General features: G+C 49.3%; 2 protein-coding genes across 2 annotated transcripts in view; one reads left to right on the forward strand and one right to left on the reverse strand.

Moving 5' to 3' along the window:
* The window catches only part of Arl8a (ADP ribosylation factor like GTPase 8A), a 9,095-nt gene extending 6,688 nt beyond the window's left edge, over window positions 1-2,407 (forward strand). Inside the window, exons 4-7 of the mRNA XM_021162340.2 lie at window positions 382-475; window positions 619-686; window positions 924-994; window positions 1,372-2,407. Of these exons, the coding sequence (XP_021017999.1) occupies window positions 382-475; window positions 619-686; window positions 924-994; window positions 1,372-1,421 (283 nt within the window). The 3' untranslated portion in view covers window positions 1,422-2,407. The remainder of the gene's footprint in view (window positions 1-381; window positions 476-618; window positions 687-923; window positions 995-1,371) is intronic.
* Window positions 2,408-6,134: 3,727 nt separating this feature from the next.
* Window positions 6,135-13,565, reverse strand: Gpr37l1 (G protein-coupled receptor 37 like 1). The gene is made up of 2 exons (XM_021173933.1): window positions 12,760-13,565; window positions 6,135-7,603 (listed from the first exon to the last, which is right to left on the reverse strand). Exons 1-2 carry the CDS (start codon window positions 13,387-13,389, stop codon window positions 6,788-6,790), a joined length of 1,446 nt encoding a protein of 481 aa, XP_021029592.1. The 5' UTR covers window positions 13,390-13,565; the 3' UTR covers window positions 6,135-6,787.
* Window positions 13,566-25,370: the final 11,805 nt, after the last annotated feature.

Raw genomic sequence — 25,370 nt, forward strand, 5'->3', positions numbered from 1 at the left:
TTTTCAAAAAAAAAAAAAAAAGAAAAAAGGAAGGAAGGAAAGAAAGAAAAAGAAAATAGCTTCGTACCCTGTCCCTTGGTTGGGAGGCCTTTCCTTTTCTACTCTGGTCCTATCTAGGCTTTCCATGAAAATGTAAATGGGTCACTTTGGGCCATTAGACTCACAGCTAATCCTACAGGCTCCAGTTCCACAGAGGACTGAAGCCTGCAGTGCTTCACACCTATGTTTGGGAAAGTGTTCTCTGAGTCAGACCAGAGTGGTCCATTTCTCCAGAGGCGACCAGGCTGGAACTGGAGGCCTTCTTCCCTTCAGCAGCTCCTCTTCCTGTCTGTGTGCCTCAACCCACAGTATCCACATGCTGTCCCTCACTGCCTTCCCCAGGTATATGGTGGATGCTGCGGATCAGGAGAAGATAGAGGCCTCCAAGAATGAGCTCCACAACCTGCTAGACAAGCCACAGCTACAAGGCATCCCGGTCAGCTGGAGATGGAGCGGGTGGGAGAGGGAGCTGGTCAGAAATCACAGGGCGGGAGCGGGGGTGGGGGTGGGGGAAGCGCCGTGCAGCCGAGGTACCCAGGTACCCTTGCCCTAACTCTCCCCGGCTTGCTTCCTGTATAGGTCTTAGTCCTTGGTAACAAGCGAGACCTCGCCGGAGCGCTAGATGAGAAGGAGCTAATCGAGAAAATGTGAGCTGAGTGGCCTTTCTTTGTGTGCTTCAGCTCCCCCAAATTCCCCAGCTGCCGAAGGCTTCTGGGCTGGGCTTGTTGCTGTTCTTGGTGTTTACCACATGGTGGCAGCAGAACGCATCTTTTCCAGAAGCCTCGCCCTCCTCTTGTAGCCCTTTTACTGAGAAAAACACCCTGCCCTTCCCTGGTCCCTTAACTGCTCCAGCATCCGCCGACTCCTCTCTGGTCTTCCCGCAGGAACCTGTCTGCTATCCAGGACCGAGAGATCTGCTGCTATTCCATCTCCTGCAAAGAGAAGGACAACATAGGTGCGTGACTGTGGGAAGTTGCTGGCACTCTGCCAGGAGTGGCTGGGCTGAAGGGAAAGATACTTCTGATGCAGTATCTGGGAAGTCCCCACTTTGTCCTTGGGTGCAGCAGGCAGCTAGGAGGCCCCAGTTCTGGGTGTTACCCTAGCCCTGCCCCCTCTTCCACTTCTGAGATTGGTTAGAGCAGGTATAGTTGTGGCTTTGTGTCTTTTATATCTCTAGCTTGAAGCTGTTGGTGCGGGGGGGGGGGGGGGGGGGGGTCACAGCTCTAGGCTTGATCCAGGCTGCCATTGCAGGAACCTGGCTTAACTGTTCATACCTCCCAGCCCCTTCTCACACAGGGAGGCCTTACAACTTTCTCTCTTGTCTCCCCTCAGACATCACCCTACAGTGGCTTATTCAACACTCAAAGTCACGGAGAAGCTGAGACTGTGGCTCTTCTTCTGACCAAGGACCACAGTCACCTAACCTGAAGCCGAGCTCCCCGCCCACCCTGTTGTCTCTCCCTAAGCCCACTCCTCCTCACGCAGTGTGGGGAGGGCCCTCTGGGGCTCCTAGAGCCCTGTTCTGCTGAGGTTTCAACTCCTGTTTTTATTGTAAAATAATTGCCCTCTCCCCAAGTCTGGTCCCCTAACCTCTCTCCCTTGCTCTCTTTTTCCCTTCAGCTACCCCACTCCCCTCCCTGTCAACAGCCCTGGCCCCGCAAGTCCTCTCCTCACTCTCTGCCCCACCCTCCTCTTCCCCTTTCAACACTCTGTTATTGTCCTGTGTGTACAGTATATATATGTATATATATTTTAATTTTTTAATTTAAGCAAAGACTAAGATCAACCATTTGATGCTGCAGGGGCCAATTGGGACCTGGGAGGGGCAAACTGGAAAGGCAGAGAGAGATGCAGGGTCGATGTGGGGCAAGTTCATATGCAGAAGAGGGGAGACTGCCACATGGGGCAGTGGTTGTCCCCATGTCCTGTAAAGTATCTCTGTCTCCCAGTGGAGGACCTGAATTCGAAGGCCAGCAGGAGCCTCCTTTTCTGTCCCCAGCCTTGATAGGGCCACCAGGTACAACCAGGTCTAAGTGGGAGGACCAGGGTCCATGTCGTCCCAGCAACCCCCACTGTCACTGTCCCTGGCCCCAGGTCCTGCCCCTACCCAGGGTCCCCACCTCCACGGCCCATCTCATTTTCTGTTCTCATTTCACAGAGTTGTACAAGGAGAGAACTCGGCATGGGAGGGTTGGTTCTTTGGGTTTGTTTGTTTGTTTGTTTAATTTAATAATTTGTAAAGTGATGTTCCTCTTCCTTTTTACAGTTTTCAGCTCATATTTAACCTCTGTTTGGAAAACGATCCTTGTAACTGTACATTTTTTTTTTGCCTCCTAATAATGACAATAAATTACCAATTTTGTGTTGGGGGGTGTGTATGGTGCCGGTTGTTTCCCACAGATGTCACCGACCAGCGGACCCACAGGGGCATGAGCACCCCTACACATACACAGGGATGACCACAGGGTGCCACACCTACAGGGAACACGTACTCACGCTCTCTGGAAGCACAGTGGCCTGTCACGTGTGCTCACACTGGGACAGCAGCCCACACGTGTTTCTGGGCCCTGCTTGTTGCCTGCTTCTCACTCCTGTACGCTGACAGCTGCCAAGTGGCACTAAGCAGGTCTGTTAGAGGAGCTGCCCAGACCTGGGCCTTTCATGTGGCATTCAAGCTGAACTGCTCTCCTTCATAAACACTTAAGCTCATGGCCCCTCTCAGTCTACACCTGCTTGTTCCCATATCGCCAGAGTGGAGCCAGAACAGAACTCTAAATCCTCTCATCACTCCCAGTGCCCACCAAGAAGAAATCGAATGTCCTCAGGGGTATACTGGGCCTGCAGAGTCTTCCTTTGTCCTCCTTGCTGTCCATACTATTGGTCTCTTGGAAAGGACCCAACCATTTGTTAACTCGATGGATAGAATTCCTACCCTGCCTGTCTAGCTGGAGCTCACAGCCTCAGTTCTTGTGGGCCCTCCTTGATCCAATGTGAATCCAACCACAGCCAGTTTTATACTGACCCTCGATCTCTTGGATCCCCCTCCCCCACTTCCTGTTGTTTTGCCTCCCCTTTGCCTGGAAATAGAGACTGGAATGTTCCGTGTAGAATTCGCAATCTCTTCACCCTGCATCTGCAGTAAGAAACGGCCACATCCATCCTTGGTTTGTGAGAGGATTTGGGTGAGGCCACTACTAAACCGTGAATATATCCAGCCTGGAAGAGGATCTCCTATTGCTGGGGGGGATTTGAAGACAGGGTCTGGAGATTTAGCTCATTGGCAGAGCGCTGATGGAGCATACAATAGACCAGGCCCTGGCTTCCATTGACTGCATGGGGGGAAAAGATTTGAGGAAAAACTGGATGGTGTTTGCTGCTTCTCAGGAGCTTTCCAACCCCTTACAAGGATAAGATGCACCCCCTCAGGGCTAGAGAGATGGCTCAGCAGTTAAGAGCACTGATGCTTTTCCAGAGGTCCTGAGTTCAATTCCTAGCAACCACATGATGGCTCAGAACCATCTGTAACAGGATCCAATACCCTCTTTGGTGCGTCTGAAGACAGCAACAATGTACTCACATATATAAAATAAATCTTAAAAAAAAAAAAAAAAAAGATGTGACCCTTAGTTGGGAAGGAGGATGGGCCCAGGCTCTGTCTTTTGCCTTGCCTGCTTCAAGGAAGTTGCTGTGCTTCTATGCCTGTATCTGGAGAGGACCATTGTTCTCAGCCATCGGGATGTTGTAGCACTGAGCTGCCGCTTGGGTCCTGTGTTCTCCAGATGCGATTTGATGATGAGCCTGTTATCACTGCATGCAAAATCAGTACCCTGCACAGCGAGTTCATACAACAGGCATGCAGCGGGGCCTAAACAACCTGTTCTTGGATAGGGAATAAACTATGGATAGTATGCATATAAACCTACATGTATAAACAACATCATGGTTGGGTCCTCTGAGGGCAAAAGTAGATGAGTTAATATCTGGCCAAAGGGCTGAAGAGGGCTCAGAGCATGTACTGCTCTTCCAGAGGACACGGGTTTGATTCCTAGGACACGTGTCAGGTGACTTCTGACCTATGTGGGTACTGTGTCCATGTGCACATACTCCACACACATACACGTGATTGAAAATGGTAAAAAAAAATAAGTAGTTTAAAAACAAGTCTATTCCATATTGCTAGAGATTTGACTCCCAAAAGGCACCGAACTTTGCCAGATGCTTAGCACACCATCCTCCTCCCCTTTAACAATGGGCATGGGTCCCAGGGCTTGGAGCAGACTCGGCAAGGAGTCTACCCCTGGGCTCCAGCTCCAGCCTATGATGCATCTGGCCTCATTTAATGACCATAGGCCTCTGTGAAGGAGAGATCGATCGTTCCGGTTCCCAGAGTGAGAAGCTAAGACTGAGGTTGAAGCAGGTATACTCAGGGCCCAGGGTGATGGGTGGAGCCAAGACAGAACAAAGATAACCCATGGGGAATGTCAGGGGATGGCTAACCCCTGGCGTCGGGCTCCAAGGACTGGTCCCTGACTGTGGATGTCATCATCTTTTTCCTGAGCATCCCAGCTCAAAGCCACTGCCCACCCTTGAGCAACAACTCCTCCCCCTGAAGCCTGGGACCCCTGAACAACAAATCCCACATTGTTCCTTGGCTGGCTCAGGCTGGAGGGATAGTGGCTCTTTCCCAAGACTGGCTGGCCTGCTGACTAGCTTTGCAAGCCATTCACGTTGGCAGGCTTGGAAGGTGGCAATGGGGTAGAGTCTAAGAGCCACCATCTCCCCCCTCCCCCCTCCTGTCCCCCTTCAGCTCTGGGCCAGCCAGCAGGCAAGAGGGAGGTCCAGAGTGTGCCCTTTGTGGAAGAGGCTACCAAACAGGATGCAGAACCCACCCCCACCCCCTAGCCTTCCACCCTCAATCCTCTCCCTGCCCCTGACTTCACCTCAGTTCACCCGGCCAGTTAGGAGCTATTGGTGTGTGCCGGGCTGGGATAGAGGGAAGATAGAAGAAAGCATATGCTGGCTGGTTCTGTTCAGAGACATGGGCCCACCTTTGCCCCCTCTCCAACTACCCACACACTGAAAGTTCCTAAACACAAAGCCGGAGAGTTCGGTCACTGTAGCAACAGGTCTGCCGAGAAATGGGTGGGTGTCATTTTCCAGCACAAAGGGTGCGCATGGCAGCTCCATCACTTAGCAACAGACTCCCTCTCTTGGCCAGCATCGCTGGCCCTGGGGGGTGGGTGCCAGGGAGTGAGAACAAGGCTGTTCAGATTCCGAGTCAGGGCGGGGGGAGGGAGGCTTGGCCACTGGGCAGGCCACGGCCCAGGGTATGGGTGAATGAGCAAAGCAAAGAATGGAGTCAGGTGCCCATGACCCTGCACCCTTGAGGACCTGTGCTAGCCGAGGTTCTAGATTGGACTGATGTGCAAGAGTCTTTGTGGGACCCAGAGCTCCAGATAAAGGTGCTTCCGAGAAAGCTGGGCCATTCGGGAAGGAATGCTGGTGGCCAGGGCTGAGATTCGTCTCTGGCTGATAGCCCAGCAGAGAGAAGGGGTCTTTGGAAGTGCCTGGGGGGAAGAACCGGAGCAAATGACTTCAAGGGCAGGAACTAGTGGGAGAAGCTACTGGGTCGACCTACTGGGACCTACTATAGAACGCTGCTAGGAAGGGTGATATGGTGGGGGCGGTGGGGGAAGGCAGCTGGGCCATCTCAGAGGCAAACAGTCCATTCTAAGAAACTGAACAAGAGCCACTGTTTGAGTGAGGGGGGGCTGAGAAGCTGTGTGGCTCATGAAAGGAAGGCCTCTGGATTTCCTCAAATGGGGGCTTTGTGGAGAGGGTGGACGAAGGCAGGGGGCTCCAGAGACCAGCGGGCTGACTTCTCAGGGGCATCTGGGTTTAGCTGTGGATAAAGGTTTAGTGCCCGGTTCCCCGAAGCCTCCCCTGTCCTCCTCCTCTCTGTCCCTTAAAAGCTATAACATCCTTAGAACCCTTCCCCCAAGGCAGAATAACTGCAAGCCCAGGCTAAGGGGACTGCCCCACCCCAGAAAAGGCTCCACTACATGTCTAGACACCATCATCCGTTGGCAAGGAAGTTCTGTGGGCACAGGGTTGTGGTACCTACTTTATTGTTTTTTCCAGAATGGCCTTCTACAGAAAAGCACCTAACGGGAGGCAAGGGTCGGGCAACGCAACTGAGAACCTCTGAGAACGGAAGACAGAGTGAGAGAATGCTCTGGGGAAAGGGAAGACACATGCAGGGCTAAGACAGACCCACTTTAGAAAGTGGAGTCCAGGGCTTGGTTAGGTTAGCTCCCTAGAAGTCCCTAGTCCAGTATAGGAGGCTAGGTAGGAGTAGAAATGATGTTGGAGCTCACCAGCACGCAATCCATCATGATGGACAGGCTCAGCCCATAGTCAGATCCTAAGACCAAAGGGAGAATAGGCAAAAGGCCAAGCCCTGGCTCTAGGGTGGCCAGATTGAGATTCTGGGCAACTCTAATGGCCTAGACAGAGCTCCATCTACAAGGATAAGGCTGGCGGGCCCCTCGGAGGATAAGAACGACATTGATTGTAGATGGAGCTTCAAAAAGCCCAGACTTTGACAAGATGAGCCAAGTCCATCTCTAAACAGCAAGATGAGAGAGAGGTCAAAGTGAGACCGTGTCAAAGAATCAGCAGACCATCATGGACCGGGATGGCACCCCTCCCCCGCCGGCTCTGCACCTGCTCCCGATCCCCCATAGACTCAGCAAGGGGTGCCCAGGGGCAGGAGTGGGGGCGACTCCCTGGGCTTGTGGAAGTAGATAGAGGAGGACACTTCCGCCTTCAGCTTGCTGTCCGCGTTGACTGTGGCTGAGGAGTCTGAGGCCCCACCGCACTCCTCGCAGCAGCAGCAGCAGCAGCAATCCAGAAAGGCCTGGCCCAGCGGCCTGCAGATGCACAGGAGGAGCACAGGGGTGATGGCGCCCTTAAAGAACGTGGAGAACTGGTTGATGAGGCCCAGGAGGTCCAGGGTCTGCCGCGTGAGCTCGGTAGAGAGGTAAGCCACCACGATATTGCAGACGTTCTCAGGGAGCGTACAGAAGGCATAGACCACAGTCAGGCCAACCACGGTGCTGTTGAGCTGGCTCTCACACTGCTCATGCCTGCCCGCTCTACACTCAGGCTTCCTGCCCGGTGGGCCCCGCACCCGCCACGTCACCAGCTGACAGGTGACGGTGAAGAGGATGGGCAGACAGAAGTAGCAACCAAAATACCACCACATGCGGGCATTCTGGTAGGTCATCACCAGCGAATAGACGGTTTCGGGCAGGTCGGCTGAAGGTTTCATGATACACGAGTCCACAGTTCCCGCGGTGGGAGCCGGCTCCTGGGCCAGCTGCCACAGCAGGAGTTCGGGCACGGCCAGCATCATGGAGCCCACCCAGATGACAGCTAGTTTAGCCAGGATTGATTGACATCGCTCAATGGGCCTCACCTTTGGCAGGGTGCTGGTGGCCACATGGAATCGGTCTATGCCCAGGGCACAGAGACTGAAGGTTGTGACTCCCAGGGAGGAGACCTGTGAACAAGGATGTGGAAGAGAGAGTGCTCAGTTGAATGATTACAGAGGCAACTACATCCTGGTCCAGGCTAAATAGAAACACCTGAACAGAGACTAGCAGCTATGATAATAACTGCTACTGGTGAAGAATTTTCTACCCAACCAGCGCTCCCTATATGCCACAAACTCTCAATTGTGCCCCTGCCTAGTGTCAACACACACACAGTGTGATTCTAGCACTTCATACAGAAGATGTACCATCATACAGAAGGAACGGAAGCTCAGGCAGAAAAAGTGACTTGTCCACAACCACATGGGATGGATGAATGGAGAAACTGAGGTAGATAGGCATTGCTTGATCCTTTTTCCACTTCCCAAACTAGGGTCTGCTAGACCTACCTCCCACAGACCCTGACGTCCCTCTGACACTGGAAGTCACCTCTAAGGAAGAACCAGGACAAAGACGTAGAAATTCTGGGCTTAGCCTGGAAGTGACGGCATGTACACGGAACCCCAGAACTTGAAAGCCAGAGGCAGGAGAATCACGAGTTCAAGGCCAACCTTGGCCATACAAAAAGTTCAAGGCTAGCCTGGGATATATGAGACCCTGTCTCAAAACAGACTGAAGGAAAGAAAGAAGGGAGGGAAAGAACAAAAGGATAATGAAAGACAAAAGCAGTGGTGGTGCACACCTTTAATCCCAGCACTCAAAGACTCAGAGGCGGGTGAGTCTCTGAGTTTGAGGTCAGCCTGGTCTACACAGTGAGTTCCAGGATAGCTAGGGGAAAAAAGAAAGAGAGAGAGAGAACAAATTTAGGATTTTTTGCAGGTTTTTCTACTTCCTGTACCTTCTCATGTGAGACCATTGAGTTAAATGCCAGGGAACTTGGCCTACTCTCCCTTGCTTTCACCCTGCCCACACTGTCCTAAGCAGTCCCACATGGAGGGAGCAGCCCCTGGAGAGAGGCCTGGGCTTTCACCGGCCCTACACAATGTTCATCCATCAGCACACAGGAAAATCAACCCGGTTGAGCCAAGAGGAAGCCAGAACAGCAGGGCAAGAAACACCAGCTAGCACCAGAGGAAAAGCCCCTGAGCTGCTAGCTGATGGCTCCCACTGGGGGTGGGAGAGTGCTCCCTCTCCCTCCTTCTCTGGCTGGGGCAACACAATCCAGGGCTTCTTTGCACTGCCACCAAGTGTCCTTTGTAAGAACCCCAACCCCCTCTCTTGGCAGGGGAGCCTGGGCCTGCTGAGGAGCAGCCTTCAGCCTCCGGCAAAACAGCGGTCTCTCTTTTCCCCTACGGCTCAGAAACGCTTCCAAATCTTACCAAGGGGCCATCCTGGGGTCTTCCCTACCGGAGAGTTCTGGGCAGCAGTAGAGGCTTCACAGTCACAAGCAAGAGCTGCTGTGTGCCTTGCCCTCTTCCCTCTTCTCCTTAAGCCTTGCCCCAGCAAAAGCCACCATAGGTTCCATTGATTCTAAGCACATGCAGAATCAGGACTAACCAAGTGGAGTGACTGACACACACCTGTAAAGCTAGCACTCTGGAGGTAGAAGGGAGAGGAATAGGAGGTCAAGGCCAGCCTCCATTATAGTGAATTTGGAGCCAAGGGGAGCAATGGGGGTGGGGAGAGAGAGAGGGAAAGAGAGAGGGAGGGAGAGAGAGAGAGGGTCAGAGAAAGAGAGAGAGATTTGGCCCTAAAGTAACTAACTGGGTGTGATACTCATGCCTGTCACCCCAGCACTGGGAAGCTGAGACTGAGCAGTCAAGAGTTCAAGGTCATCTCTAGCAACATAGCAAATTTGAAGCCAGATTGGGATACATAAGACCATATCTAAAAAATAAAATTAATAATAATAATAATAATTGGGGCTGGTTGCTGGACATAGCTATTCAGGCCTATAAAACCTCAACTAATTGGGTGGCTAAGGCAAAAAACCAAAAGTCCAAGGCCTATCTAGACTACAGAGTATGTCCAAGTTCAACCTGAGCAAATTAGTCATGGTGACATAGCTCAGTAGTTGTGGGCTACTGACCTCGAATGCACAAGGCCTTGAGTTCAATATCCCAAGCTAAAAAAAGGGACAGTGGGCTGGAGGTATAATTCAGCAGACTGCTTGCCTATGTGAAAGCCCCGGGTTCAACCCTAACAAGAAAAATAGTTGCCAGACATGGTGGTCCACAGCTACAATCCCAACCCTTTGGAGGCAGAGGTAGAGGATGGCCACTAGCTTGAGTCTGGACTACAGCTATAGTTAAGTACCGGGTCTTCCAGGGTTACAGTGGAAGACTCTGTCTCAAAACAACAGCAGCAATGACAAAAAGCTTTGGGGCTTGAAGTGTACATGTTTAGAATGTGTGAAGCCCTTAAGTTTATCCCGACTCACTCAGATAATTATCAACCTAGATGAGAACACTGAGGCTTAGGTAGGTTAAATAACTTATCAAGGTCACTTGGCCAGCAGTGGACAAAGTTTCTAGTATAATCTGTTCAATTCCAAAGCAACCTGCTGGCCCAGCACAGAGATGCACTTATTCCCAAACTTGGGAGACAGAGGCAGGAAGATCTCCATGAGTTAGAGACCAACCTGGCTTATATGGCAAGTTCTAAGCCAGCTAAGGTTACATGATGAGACAAAACAACATGAACACCCACACACACACACACACACACACACACACACACGAGTTCGTGTACTTAAACATGTAGCCACTTAGCTCACCTAGGCAATGAGTACCAGATGACAGGTAAGATTTAAAGACCAATGTCATTCATGGTGGCTCATGCCTTTAATCTTAGCACTCTGAAGACAGAGGCAGGTGGATCTCAGTGAGTTTGAGGCCAGCTTGGTCTACACTCAGTGAGTTCAAGGCTGGAAAGAGTCACATAAAAGGGTCCATCAAACAACAAGATGCAAAGACCGTGTTGAATTGTAGGGTCTCTTTAAAGCTGGGAGAACTTTGGCTCACCAAATAGATGGCCTCCGTGCATTAAGGGTACAGGAAAAACCTGTTTCAGCTTCTAAGGCTTGGAGCAGCCAGTTTTGTAATAGTCACTAATATAGAGCTAACTGGGGCTTTGAACCTGTGTCCAGCTCATGGGAGGCCATTATTTCCTCCATTATCCCCCTTATAGCCAAGGTTTGTTAATTTTAAAATGTATTTATTTTTCTTTTCATATTATGATTGTTTCTGTGTGCACATGTGTACATATACTATGTAGATGCCAGGTGCCTTTGGAGTTCAGAAGTGAGCATCAGATCCCTTGAACTAGAGCTATGGATGATTGTGAACTATTGATTCTGGGTGCGAGGAACCAACCCCTGGTCCTCTAGAAGAGCAACCGGTGCTCTTAGCCACTGAGCCATCTCTCCAGTTCCCTGTAGCCAGGATTTAAATTGCTGTTCCCACTAGATGTAGTGGTTCATGCCTTTAGATACCTTTAGTCCCAGCACTTGGGAGGCAGAGGCAGGAGGTTTTCTGTGAGTTTGAGGCCAGCCTGGCCTACAGGGTGAGTTCCAGAATAGCCAGGACTACACCATGTCTTAAGAGAGACAGACAGACAGACAGACAGACAGACAGACAGACTGTTCCTCCCAAATCCCACCAATCAGGAGGCCTTTGTGAGTATGATTGTAAACCAGCCTGGGTGACATAGTGAGACCCTATCTTTAAAAAAAGGAAAAATAAACTTGACTGTGGTAAGCACATGCCTGTAATCCCAGCACTTTAGAATGGAGATAGAGACGAGGGAGACAGAGGAATTCAGGGTCAGCCCTGAACTTACTACATAGTAAATTTGAAGCGAGGGCTGAACAGTGGTGGTGCATGCCTTTGATCCCAGCACTTGGGAGGCAGAGGCAGGTGGATTTCTGAGTTCGAGGCCAGCCTGGTCTACAGAGTGAGTTCCAGGACAGCCAGGGCTACACAGAGAAACCCTGTCTCGAAAAAAAAAAAAAAAAAACAAAAAACAACAACAACAACAACAAAAAAAAATTTGAAGCTAGCCTGAGCTACAGGACATACACACACACACACACACACACACAAATTAATAAATAAACAAGGAAAGAAATACTAGGCCAAGGCAAAGAATCACTGTAAATTTGAGGTCAACCTGGTCTACACAGTGTGTTCCACATCAGCCTGAGCTATAGAGTGAAATCTTGTCTTTAAAAAAATTAAAAGAATGAGAGAGAGAGAGAGAGAGAGAGAGAGAGAATTTAAAAGTCAGAAATACAGAATGAAAACAAAGGAAAGCTGGTCACTGTTTGGCACTATCATTGATAGAACAGCCCTCACGCATGGGTAGATGTGTGCAGTGATTTGATTAAGTTGTCTCCCTGTGATCTACACAGCCATTTTCACCCATGTGCTTATCTTAACAAGAAAGTCCCCATTCAAGGGTGTTCAGCACTATACTTCAGAATTATAGAGCAAACCAGCTAGAAAGGTCATCTGGTCTACCCTCCATGCTAAGGAAGCAGGAGAAGAGATGAGATATGTCCAGCAACAAGCAAAATACAGTGACAGAGCTGACACTACTGTTTCTATAAGTACCCAGAAGCAGTACTTGCCTCTCAGAGAGGCCTTAGGAGGACAGTAATGGAGATGACCTTGAAGGAAGGTGACAATAATCTCAATGAGGAAAGAAGGGCCTGTTCTGGTGTTTGTATCCACAGGGAGTAAACACAGACTCAACCTGGGGTGTTAGTAGGAAATTGCTAGGATGTTGGGATACCAAAGGGTTAAAAACAGGAGCCATGGGTACAAGGCAGGCGGCAAGAGGCACAGTAAAAGCAAAAGGGAGACCCCCAAAGACTTGGGGGTCAGGGGAACCACCCATCAGAGACAGACAGCTCAGAATTTTCTCTAGAAAAGGGTGAGTCCTCTGTGCAGCTACACCAAAAGAAGAAGACCAGGTTGGTCCCAAGCCAGTGGTCTTGTACACCTGCCTGTTCATCTGGCTTGACTTGCTTTCCTGAGAGCTACCAGAAGCCAATATTGAGTTTGTCTCCCTCCCTGATAGGGGTTTGTCTCCTTCCCCAATGACACAGAGAAAACTGGAAATGCCAGAGTGCTGGGATTATACACACCTACAGATCTTTGCAGACACTGGAGCCCCTTCCCTGGTTTTAGCCTACAATTAGGCTATAGAAAGACATACTCACCTCCATGAAGGGCACTGCCCGGCAAGAAACATCCCCAAGTAGCCTTTGCTTCGTAATTTCATTGAAGATGACAATTGGGAGGCAGAAGAAGAGGACCAGGAAATCCCAGAGAGCCAGGCTGGCAAGGATAGAGTTCCAGGCACTCTTCAAGTAGTAGCTGTGCCACACAATGCACATGACAGACAGATTGCCAACGATACCCACAGCAAACACCACCAGAGCCAGGAGCATGACGGCGTAGGCGCTGTAGGAGCTCTCGGTCACCGGATATAGGGGGTTCTGAATCTGCAGCCTCTGACTTGGCGTCCCGGTCAGGTTGGCCCTCAGCTCTTGTCCACTACCTGGGGTGGCCCCATCCTTGTCTGGGTTGGGGCTAGTGGCCTCCAAAGTCTTGGTGGGCTGCAGGCCAGCAGGATGGATGGGCTTGGGGTATTCAGCCCACTCCTCAGGTACATAGTGCTGTACCTCCTTGGGCCCCTCGTCCTTGGTGCCTCTTCGGGGTCGACTCTGCTGCTCCTGGACCTTGGCTCTATGCCCACCTAAAGATGAGGTGGCAGCCCCAGAGACCCCACTCAGCCCCACAGTCAACACTACAACAAGAGACACAGCCAGGGGCCACAGCCACCGCATGGCCAGGAAAGCAGGGCACAGCTGCCTCGGAGAGGTGAGGGTGAGGGACCTAAGGGCTGCGTGGAATTAAGAGAGGCAGCTGGCAGCTGGGTCCGCCTCCAGTCAGGCGTCTGGCATGGATGGCCCTTCCTCCCATCCTGTTGGCCATGGTCTAGCCAGGGCCCTCTGCTGGACACTGAGCTGTCTGTCCTGGCCGCACACATTGCATTCCCAACCACATCCCTTTTCAGGCTCTGAGACCACAGCGGGACAGATTGAGGAGCCCTCGGAGGGACCTGCTCCAATCACTGCAACCGGGGAAATGAGGTTTTCAGGTGATGGAGAGGCAGACTATAATTGGAGCATAGATCTCCCAGTTCTACCCAGTTCTAAGGCAGATCCTACATTCAAAACAGAAGGATAGGCTCGGTATGGTGACTATGGCCTGTAATCCCAGCCCTTGGGAAGTTGAGACAGGGGACAGAGTTCAAGGCCAGCTTGGGCTACATAGCAAGATCCTGGTTTTGCGATTTTTTTTTTTAATTTGCCAAGGTCAAAACTTGAATTATAATAATTGCCAAAACTATTGGATACATGGTTAGGTGTACCATTCTGCTGGGCTTTGTTTGTTTATTTGTTTGTTTATCTGTTTTAAAGTCAGGGTCTCTGTGTAGCCCTGGCTGTCCTGAAACTCACTCTATAAACCAGGCTGTCCTCGAACTCAGAGATCCATCTGCCTCTGCCTCTGGACCTCAAGGATTAAAGATGCAAACCACCAACATCTATCAGCTGGGTTCTTGATGGTTCTTAATATGTTTTGTGGGGCAGTGCTGTTGTGATCTCAAGTTCAAATTTTAAGATTTGTCGTAGTCTTTTTTTTTTTTTTTTTTGGTTTTTCGAGACAGGGTTTCTCTGTATAGCTCTGGCTGTCCTGGAACTCACTTTGTAGACCAGGCTGGCCTCGAACTCAGAAATCCGCCTGCCTCTGCCTCCCGAGTGCTGGGATTAAAGGCGTGCGCCACCACGCCCGGCGATTTGTCGTAGTCTTAATAACTATGTAGTTGACACAAGCTCAAACATGGAGTTGACTCCATAGCCTTTGAACTCAATGCTGGTCTCAGCAGGCAAGAGCCCATTCCTTGCCTTCTAGCCACACAGACTCCCAAAGGAAAGCAGCAACAAGCAAAAAATCCAAACACAACACTCTAGGATGGGGGCATGTATTAGAGGGAGTCCTCGCCTAGCATGTTTGAGGCCCTGGGTTTTGTCTCCAGCACTGGAACTACATGAAAACAAAACCAATAATAATAATAATGATGATGATGATGATATGAAATTAAAATTATGAAAGTGTGGTCAAGAGAAAGGAAATAGAGATGTAAATCAATGATTACACCTTGGCCTGGCAGATGCAGTGAAAGGCAGGGTCAAGGTACAGGGCGGAGTCCGAGGAGCCTGGGGCTGTCTGGAAGGCTGGAAGTTCTCTGAAGCAAAATGACTTTTGAATGAAGCCTTAAAGGCTCCTTCTAGAAGGACAGAAAGATGCTCCAGGCAGAAGATACAGCACACAAATGGCAAGGTCCTGAAAGTGGGTGGTGTTCCTGCCAAACAGCAATACTGCACAGGAGGCTGGGATGCTAGGGAAATGGAGAGCAGGGCAATGGGGTTGGGGCAAGAGTCACCAGATAAAGGAGCAAGAAGGCTTTTGTATGCTAGACCAAGGAGTTCAGACACTGTGGTGCACACATTTAATCCCAGCACTTAGGAAGCAGAGGCAGGCAGATCTCTGAGTTCAACTCTGGTCTACAGAGAGAATTCCAGGATAGCCACTGCCACACAGAGAAACCCTGACTCTAAAACAAAACAAAAAGATGTTATCCCAGAGGCAAGGGAGAATATTACACACTGTCACAAAGAGTAGCATTGACTTAACCAGGTAACTTTCAAGGGGGCCAGGATGGGTAGCGGGTTCCCAACAGCACAAGCAGGTATTGTTTCCAGGAGAGCCTGCACCACTGAGGGGTTCACTGCAGGGAGTGTGGGAGGTATCAAGGCTGAGGGAACGGACTCTGCCCGTCCATCTCTGCAGGACAGACCTTCTGGATACCGGTGGAAATCTGTATGCTGGGGCACTGGGATGTTGATTTCTGCAGCTAAGGAGAACGGCCAAAGCAAACAGAACACAGGGCTGACTGGGAGCTATTTACACAGTCCACTGGCAAGCATTAACTGACCACTGCTACCAAGACTTTCAATCTGAAAGCAGCTTTCCCAGAAGACTTCCTGACCAGGAACCTTGCCACCCTACCCAGTAGGTCCCGACATGCTGTGTAAAACTAGGGGCTCCAGGAGAAAAAGAGAAGGAGGAGGAGGAGACAAAGAGAAAGATAGGAGAGTCTGTCCTCTGCTGAGGAGTCTTGGGGAGCTGCCAGAGCTCTGTCTGAAGTCTGGCATGCCAGCCAGCAGCCCAGCTTCATCACCACCACGACCCAGATTATGTCATCAGGGAGAGGACCCTTGGACCCCACAGGAATCCTGTGTCTTCGGGAAACTTAAGAGAAGCGCTAAGGCCCCGCCCCGAGCACCACATGCTCTTCCGTGCTCAGAACCAGCCAGGCTCTTCTAATTCTCCCGGAGAACTGCTCCAGGAACCTGCCCCAGAACCACTCTGGTCTTTTTGTCTTTCCCATGACCTTAAACGGCTGAGCTGCGACTAAAATCCTCCACCTTCTTTCTGCCTTATGCTGTAGCTAGTTGGGTGAAGGGGAGTCATCGTTATCTGTACTAAGCATTCCCCAAGTACCAGGCTCTGTCCTAAACACTCGTGATTACCAGGTAGCCTTTACTTCATTACACGGGCTCAGAGAGATAAAGAAACCAGCTCAAGGACACTCAGCTAGGAAGTGACCCAGAGATCTGAAGGAAAGGTTTGACGCCCAACCCTAAACCCCTCCCCTGCTCCTTTGTAGCTTGCAGAGCTGTAACAGCAAAGAGCTCAGAGATGATCTACGCCAGCCCTCTTACTTCTCAGACTTGGAAACGGAAGACCTGCGAGGCCAAGTCCCACGGCAACAGACTCGGGCAGCCACATCTCTACTGTGCGATCCTCGCTTGCTTCACAGGCAGGTGCCGGAACCCGTATCGGTGGTTCTCAACCTGGGGGTCACGGCCCCTTTGGGGTTGAATGGTCCTTTCACAGAGGTTACCTATGACCATTGGCAAACACAGGTGATCACACCATGATTCATAACCGCAGCAAAATTTGTTACAAAGTAGCGATGGGATAATTTTATGGCTGGGGGAGGTGGGTCACCACAGTGAGGAACTGTATTAAAGGGTCGTGGAACTAGGAAATTGAGAACCGCTGGGTTAGATCTTAGCACAGGGCTGATGGAAGCCAGAGTTAGGCCTTTGCTTTTCTTTCATATTCACACATATTTTTCATTCATTCTATATTCTAGCCCATCCTGCTTCACATTGTGCTTGCATATGCTAGACACTCCGTGTAGCTTGAGCTGGGAGACGACTCAGTGGGTAAAAGAGCTAAGAAAGTGAGTTCCAGGGGCTGGTGAGATGCCGCAGCGGTTAAGAGCACTGACTGCTCTGATTGCTCTTCCGGAGGTTGTGAGTTCAAGTCCCAGCAACCACATGGTGGCTCACAACCATCTGTGATGGGATCTGATGCCCTCTTCTGGCCTGTAGGTGTACATGCAGACAGGACGCTGTATACATAATAAATAAATAATTTTTTTTTAAGTGAGTTCCAATCGATGGCACTTGTCTTGCAAAGGACCTGGGTTCAATTCCCAGAACCCACATAATGGCTGAGGAATGACATACATGCATGCAAGTATTCACACACACAAAGTAAAGAAATAATTTTTTTTTTAAATTGGGGGCTGAGCCGGGCGTGGTGGCGCACGCCTTTAATCCCAGCACTCGGGAGGCAGAGGCAGGCAGATTTCTGAGTTCGAGGCCAGCCTGGTCTACAAAGTGAGTTCCAGGACAGCCAGGGCTATACAGAGAAACCCTGTCTTGAAAAACCAAAAAAAAAAAAAAAAAAAAAATTGNGGGCTGGAGAAATGGCTCTGGTTAAGAGCACTGACTGCTCTTTCAAAGTTCCTGAGTTCAAATCCCAGCAATCACATGGTGGTTCACAACCATCTGTAATGACATCTGACGCCCCCCTCCTGGTGTGTCTGAAGACAGATACAGTGACTTACATAAAAATAATAAATAAATCTCTTTTTTAAAATGTGGCTTCATATACCCATAACTCCAGTGCCACGGGGCAGAGATAGGAAGATGTCTGTAGCTCTCTGGAGCCAGGCTAGTCTCTGGTTTACTGACAGTCCTTATCTCAAAGGAATAAGGCAGAGTGATAGAGCATGACACCCCATGCCTCCCTCTGAGTTTGTGTACACAGGCCCACACATTCATGAATGCACACACACACACACACACACACACTTCTTCAAATGCCTAAAAGGACATGCAGTCTCCTTGCTGATTTCCATTAAGACAGCTGAAATACCAGAGGCCACTAGGTGGAACCAAATAATCAGAGTTGGAGACAAAGACCGCTCTTGAGCCTTGGTCCTCTCCTGTCCCTGGCCTTAGCTAGCCCACAGTACCCAAGTCCAGCCCACAGTTCTTGTGAGCTGCCAGGCAGATCTGATCCAAACACAGACGGTGGTCGTACTGTGTGCTCACTGCTACCCAACACCTCCAGAGGGGCCACCTACCTGCAAAGTGCTCTCCACCCTTGGCTGCTTCTGGAAGCTTCCAGACCAGGCCGGAGGAGCACTTGCTTGGAGAACCCCAGAAAGGCACTGAAGGTGCAGAGCTGTAAGAGCAAAGAGCTCAGAGGTGATCTATACCAGCCCTCTTACTTGGCTTACCTTAGCTCCTGCATAATCTCCCCTTGACTCTCCATGATCCCAGGAATTCCCCGAGCTTCCACCTGGGAGTTTCCCCCACTGGTAGCTAAAGACTACATGTTACATGCTATGTAGGTGGGAGGGAGAGAGGGAAACAGAGACCGGGGCTGTCCCTGGCAATGAAGTAGGTGAGGACTCCTCACCAAGGAAAATAATCCAAGCCCATATTTCACTGAGCAAACGCCACTGCCACCTTGTACAAGACTCCCAGCTGCTCAGTAGCTCAAGTGCTTAACCCTGCTTCGGCTCCTCACCCATAGCATGGGGCAGCAACAGCCTCCTGAGAAGTGGGAAGATCAGATCGGTGTGAATACTGGGGGTAATGCAGACTCACTTAAAAAAAAAGATTTATTTATTTTATGTGTATGAGTTTTCACCTGCATGCATATATGTGTGCATATACACCTACATACATAATGTGTGTGTGTGTCTGTGTGTGTGTGCACCATGTGCCACAGATCCCTTGGAACTGGAGTTATAGAATGAGCTGCCATGTGGGTACTGGGAATTGAACCCACGTCCTCTAGAGGAGCAGCCAGTGCTCTTAACCTCTGAGCCATCTCTCCAGCCCATATGACTCACTAGCCACTAGCAAGAAAGAATTCACATCTTCCCTTGTGAGAGAGTGTGCTAGCTATGATTTTTCTTTAACAGGGTCAGAAATCAAAGCAGAAAGGTAGGAGACAGCTAAAATCGAGTATGACAGATTCTAACAGGGACATCCTGTTTCGAGAAGCCAAATAAACTAAAAAATAAAGAGCTAAAAGTTGCATATGTAGTTCATTTTACAAACATTTGTTGAGCACCTACTGTGTGTTGGGCTTTGCCCTGACTGATCAGAGCCAGGGTGAGGTGCAGAGGAAGCCCTGGTGAAATTCACCTTTGAGCTGTGTGTGAGAGTGCGCGCCAGAACCAGGAGGAGCAGCCCAAGCCTGAAGCAGCCTGGACTGTGTAGCAAATTTCCAGGCAGCCAAAGTACATATAGGGACTAAAATAAAGAGGGGGGTTGGAGAGATGGCTCAGTGGTTAAGGATACTTGTTTTCTGTTCAGAGGACCTGAACAGATCAATGTTTAGTTCCCTGTACCTACTTCCGGTGACTAATGACCATCTGTAACTCCAGCTCCAGGGGCTCTAGCACCCTCTTCTGGCCTTTAAGGGTTCTGCACCCAGATGCACAAGCACAAATTCACACATAGACACACAAATAATTAAAAATAATAAGTTTTTAAAATAAAAAGAGGGAACATGAGAATTGGGGTTCACCTTATTGTGAAGGATACGGCCACTAAAAAGCTGAATCTGCAAAACAGCCTAAAGGGTGGTGAAAGGCATGGAGGGAAAGGACAGGGACCTGAAAGCCCATGAGACCGCCTCACCCTTCACTTAATCATTGGTGAGAAGTAGAGGTGCCTGGCTCTGAAGTCTCACAAGATGCTGTGAAGTAAGATGTGGTCACTGTGTGGCCTTTTATATATAAATGAAAAGGTTCAGCGCTGGGTTATGGCTAAGAGGGAGGGTAATTAGCCTGGAATACACAATGTCCTGGCTTCCATCCCTAGCTTGCCAAAAATAAGCAAATTAATTAATTAAAAAAACAAAACCAAAATAAGGTAAATTTGGGATGGTTGTTTCTATTTTGGGGTGGAGTTTGGGGGGCTTTGTTTGTTTGCTTTTGTTTTTGTTTTGTTTTTTGATGTAGACTTTCACTATGTAGACCAGGCTGACCTGGAACTTGCTATGTAGACCAGGCTGACCTTAAATTTAGACATCTACTACCTCAGCCTCCCGGGCACTGGGATCAAAGGTGTGCACCACCATTCCTGGCAGAATTAAATAACACTTTAAATGGTAAGCCTTCTGTGATGATAACAGCTGGAACTTATCAATGTACAAGGGAGGGACAGAAACACCTGGCCATTTGCATGCAATATACATTTCCACGCCTCAGACTGCCCCAAGGGTGGGGCCAGAGAGGCCAACCAGGGGACTGATGTTCTGATTTAAGCTGGGGTTCAAAATACACTCGTTAAATCTTCTTATTATATTCAAACAGAAGGTCTCCTGTGCACAGTCCTAAGTAGGGCACAAAGGGAGGTACACTGGTCCTAGAAGAACCCAGACAATGGAGTTACCGAACATCTGGTGAATGTGACCCATGTCTTCCTATCTGGGTCCTTAGTGTCTGGTATTCAGGTAGATACTTAAAATGTTTAAGAGGACACATAGGCAGCATATCCGATAAAGGTGCCTCTAAGTCCAACAACCTGAGGTCCATCCCTGGTACCTACTTGGTAGAAGGAGAAAACCAATTCTTACCCATTGTCGGCTGATCGCCACACTCACCGATGCACATGGGCCTATATACACACACTTGCCTATATATGCAAAACATGTACACGGATTAATAAAATGCAATTAGAAGTATTTTTCAAAGCAAGTATGTATTGGGGGACTGGGATGTTGCTCAAACCTTAGTGTTTGCCTAGGATGCATGTTGCCTTCTAGCCTCAACTTCGTTAAAAAAAAAAAAAAAAAAAAAAAAAAAAACAAAAAAAAAACCTGTAACCAGGTGTGGTAATCCCAGCAGCTGGGAGACAGAGTCGAAGGTCAAAGGTCGCTCTCAGCCTCAGAGCATGTTAGAGACCAGCCTTAAAGACATGAAACTGGGTTTCCTTGGTGTTTTACTTTATTTATGTGTGTGTGTGTGTGCCTGTTTGTATGTACAGCACATGTCTGCTCAAATAGGCTAGAAGTTGGCATTAGCTCCCTGGGAGCTGGAGTTTAAGCAATTGTAGCCACTTGAAACCAGACCTGGGTTCTTTGCAAGAGAAACAAATATTCTCTTTGTTTATTTCTTTCGTTTTGCTTTGTTTTGAGACAGGGTCTAATTTTGGAGAGCAAGTTGGCCTGTAACTCACAAAGATCCACCTCTCTGCCTCCCAAGTGCTACGGCTAAAGGCATGTGCTATTACACCCAGCCAGCAAATGCTTTTAATGGCTGGGCCATCTCTCCAGCCCTGAAACTGTTTTTAAAAATCTCTAAAGGAGCTGGAGAGGTGGTACCCACGTGGCTGCTCACAATTATCTGTAACTCCAGTTCAAGGGGATGCAACCCACATGTGTAAAGACACATGTGATGGCAGAAAGGCTAGGGGGCTGGCGAGGTGGCTCAGCGGGTAAGAGCACTGACTGTTCTTCTGAAGGTCTTGAGTTCAAATCCCAGCAACCACATGGTGGCTCACAACCACCCGTAATGAGATCTGATGCCCTCTTCTGGTGCGTCTGAAGACAGCTACAGTTTACTTAGATATAATAATAAATAAATCTTAAAAAAAATAAAGGTTAAAAACATTTTTAAAGTAAAATTAAAAATATAAAACAAATTTTGAATGTGCATCATGTACCAGACACATGGCTACTTTTGCTGGCTAGGGTTTTTTGTTGTTGTTTTTTTAAATCATTTTGACTCAAGCTATGGTCATCAGGGAAGAAGGAACCTCAACTGAGAAAATGTTTCCATCTCATTGACTTGTAGGCAAGACTGCGGCTTGTTGTTGTTACTGTTGTTGTTGTTTTGGGGTGTTTTTTTTTTTGGTGGTGGTGGTGTTTTGGGTTTTTTGGTTTCTTTTGTTGGGTGGTTGATGTGGGAGGACCCAGTCCTGTGGGCAATGCCACCTCTGAGCAGGTAGCCCCAGATGTTATAAAAAGACAAGCTGAGCAAGCCATGGGAGCAAGCTGGTCAGTTCTGTTTCAGTTCCCACCTCTAGGTTCCTGCTTGAGTCCCAGCCCTGAGTCCCCTCAGCGATGGACTCAGCGATGTGGAGGTTAAACCAAACATTTCCCCCACACGTTGCTTTTGGTCACAATCTTTGATCACAGCAACAGAAACCAAATCACAGCACTACTCAGAAGTATTTGATCCTGACATGGGGATGCAGCTCAGCCTAGTCAGGGCTAGAGTGGCCAAAGGCCATGTCTCTGTATGTCTGCAAAGGCTTGTGTGGGATTCTTGAACTCAGACCCCTCCACAGGTCCTGTGGAAGCTAAATCCTGATTCTGCAGCTGTGGAGTGGGTGGAGACAGTGAAATAAAAGTCTCAGCTGAGCCAGGCGGTGGTGGCACATGCCTTTAATCCCAGCACTTGGGAGGCAGAGGCAGGCAGATTTCTGAGTTCGAGGCTAGCCTGGTCTACAAAGTGAGTTCCAGGACAGCCAGGGTTATACAGAGAAACCCTGTCTTGGGAAAAAAAAAAAAAAAAGTCTCAGCTGAGCCAACAGCAGACAGAGCTCAGTAATAAGCATCTGACCAGCATCTGTAAGGGTTTACTACATTCACTACTGGGGGAAAATAATCTTTCTATGTGATATATATATATATATATATATATATATATATATATGAAAAACCCAGTGTCGTGGCATATTCCTGCATCCTAAGTCAGTGTTCTATTGCTGTGAAAGACACCCTGACCAAGGCAACTCATAAAACAAAAACATTTATTTGAGGCTTGGAAGCAAGGCACCATGCAGGCAGACATAGTGCTGGAGAAATAGATGAGAATTCTACATTCAGATCCACAGGCAGAAGGAAAGGTGATACACTAGGCCTGGCTTGAGCTTTATGAAATCTCAAAGCCCACCCCCCCCCAGTGACACACTTCCTCCAACAAGGCTACACCCACTGTATCAAGGTCCCACCCACTACCACAAGGCCACACCTCCTAATCCTTTTAATCCTTTCAAATAGTGCCACAGATGATAATCCTGGCCCCTGGGAGCCTGAGACAGGAGTCTCCAAGTTCTAGATACATTGTGAGTCTCAGGCTAGCCAGACTACAGACCTTGTCTCAACGACACAAAACAGCGTACCCACGAACACAACAAAACAAAAGCATGTCAGAGGAGAGTCACAGTCCCCGACTGTGGCAGCAGCTAAGAGGCATGGAAAGCTGCCACAGTTTCTGTGTTAAATCATAACTGAGATGAAGGAGGCAAGTTCCAGGCCCCGAGCCCTTTGCTCCCAGGCCCTGCGGTGCTGTCCCCTTTCAACCAGCACCACACAGCCACAGGGCAGCAGGGTTGGGATAAGCAGATTATCCATTGCCAGGTGCCCTGGCTGTGTCCTTTCTGCTTTCTTGATCTGATGTCCCATCTTGAGTTGCCAACCCTAGTGCTCAGCACAAAAGAATGCAGCTCAGAGCCAAAGAGGAGGGGCTAGCCCTTCACTGGCTGCATCAGGCCAGGTAAGGTGAGAGCTGATGCAAAGGATGGACTTCCACTCCCAAGTCCTCCTGAGCTCCCTCCTCCACTCGGCACTGATGGATGATTCTTAACACAGCATGAAATCAGACCTGTGAAAATACAAATTCCCTGACTTCTAGTTGTGTAGCCTCAGTAAGTCAAAGCTTACCCCTGAGGATTTTTTTTTTTTTTTGGTTGTATTTGTTTGTCTCTTTGTTTTTAATTTCAAGACAGGGCTTCTCTGTTTAGCCCTAACTGCCCTGGAACTCTCTTTGTAGACTGGGCTGGTCTCAAACTCAGAAATCTGCCTGCCTCTGCTTCCCAAGTGATGGTGATTAAAAGTGTGAGCCACCACACCCAGTTAGTTTTGTTTTGAGACAGTCTCACTCTGAAGCCCTGGCTGGCCTAGAATCTGCAGTGTAGGCAAGGTATCCTCAAACCCAGAGATCTGCCTCGTTTCTGCCTCCTGAGTGCTAGAATTAAGAGCACAGGACACCATGCACAGCCTGAATCTCATGATTTATCCTGGAGATGTGGATAGCAGTGTGTAGCTTCATCACATTGCCCTGGTCAGCTAAGTTACATAACTTAAGTACCATGGAACATTCTTGACATAAAGTTCACAAAGTGGTGGTCTGTTTAGTAGCCCAGGCTGGCCCTGGACTCCAGGTCTTTCTGCCTAAACCTCCTTCGTGCTGGGATTACAAGTCAATGGCTTTATACCCAGTCAATATCATAATCTCTCTCTCTCCTCTCCTCTTCTCTCTCTCCCTCTCCCTCCCCCTTTCCCCTCCCCCTCCCTCTCTCTAGCTCTCCTCCCCTCCCTCCCTCCCTCCCTCCCTCCTCTCCTCTCCTCTCTTCCAACATTACCTCCTTTTCATCTCCCCAACCATACCAAAAGCACTGCTTGAACACTCAGCACCTCAGTGTTTGTTCCCCCGATGCCCCTGACAGACAGGAGCCCAGAGAACTCTCCATAGGCCAGGCTAGCAATGTGACGCTGACTCAGCTTTTGCTTCAAAGTGGGGGTGCAAAGGTCCCTGGCCACACCTTTTTGTGGGAAACACGGAGGAAATTCCCAGCATGCAAAAGAAACTAAAGTTAGACACAGAGATCCAACCCCCTAGTTCTGCCCAGTTCTGTCACGCCTTAGAATTTCGGCCCAGCTTCTGTTCCCTAGAATAGGCAGGTCTAGATTGGCAGCCGAAGATCAGAGGACAAACGACCTACAGACGGACAGAATGATCTCCAGCCACAGTCAGAGCTTCTTCTACCACCATTGCCTGCTGTCCACCTGCCTGTAAGGAGAGAGCACTCCCCTGGCTTTGTCTGCCCCATGGTCCTAATCATACCATGGTAACACCCTGGTCTGTGTTAAGCAGTCAAGCCTATGACCCACTTCTGGATCCTCTTGTCTAACCTAGCACCAAAATCTTGTTGGTCTGCAGGACTTAGCTGCAACCTTGGATATGGGTTTGCGATCTTGGAGGTGAGACAGCAGGAGGGGCCTTTGCTAAAGCTACCATACCTATCGCCATGAGAACAAGCTGTGGGTCCTCCCTTTACCCTCACCACCCTATGGAGTTTGACCCTAAGTATGAACTTCAGACTGGGGATGTAGCTCAGGGTAGAGCACTTGTACAAACCTCTGAGTCCTGTCCTAACACAATCAGTTCATCAATATACAAGAAATATATTTTTTTAAAAAAAATTTAAGCCGGGCGGTGGTGGCGCACGCCTTTAATCCCAGCACTTGGGAGGCAGAGGCAGGTGGATTTCTGAGTTCGAGGCCAGCCTGGTCTAAAAAGTGAGTTCCAGGA

This window comes from Mus caroli, chromosome 1, assembly GCF_900094665.2.
Source record: "Mus caroli chromosome 1, CAROLI_EIJ_v1.1, whole genome shotgun sequence".
Taxonomy (NCBI): Eukaryota; Metazoa; Chordata; class Mammalia; order Rodentia; family Muridae; genus Mus; species Mus caroli.

What these genes read in the sequence shown, in the direction of transcription:
- Gpr37l1 (XM_021173933.1), bottom strand. Translation starts at nt 13,389, where the DNA reads ATGCGGTGGCTGTGGCCCCTGGCTGTGTCTCTTGTTGTAGTGTTGACT. An exon ending in GGGCAGTGCCCTTCATGGAG is followed by an intron (nt 7,604 to 12,759) that starts GTGAGTATGTCT and finishes CCTTGTTCACAG; the next exon opens with GTCTCCTCCCTGGGAGTCAC.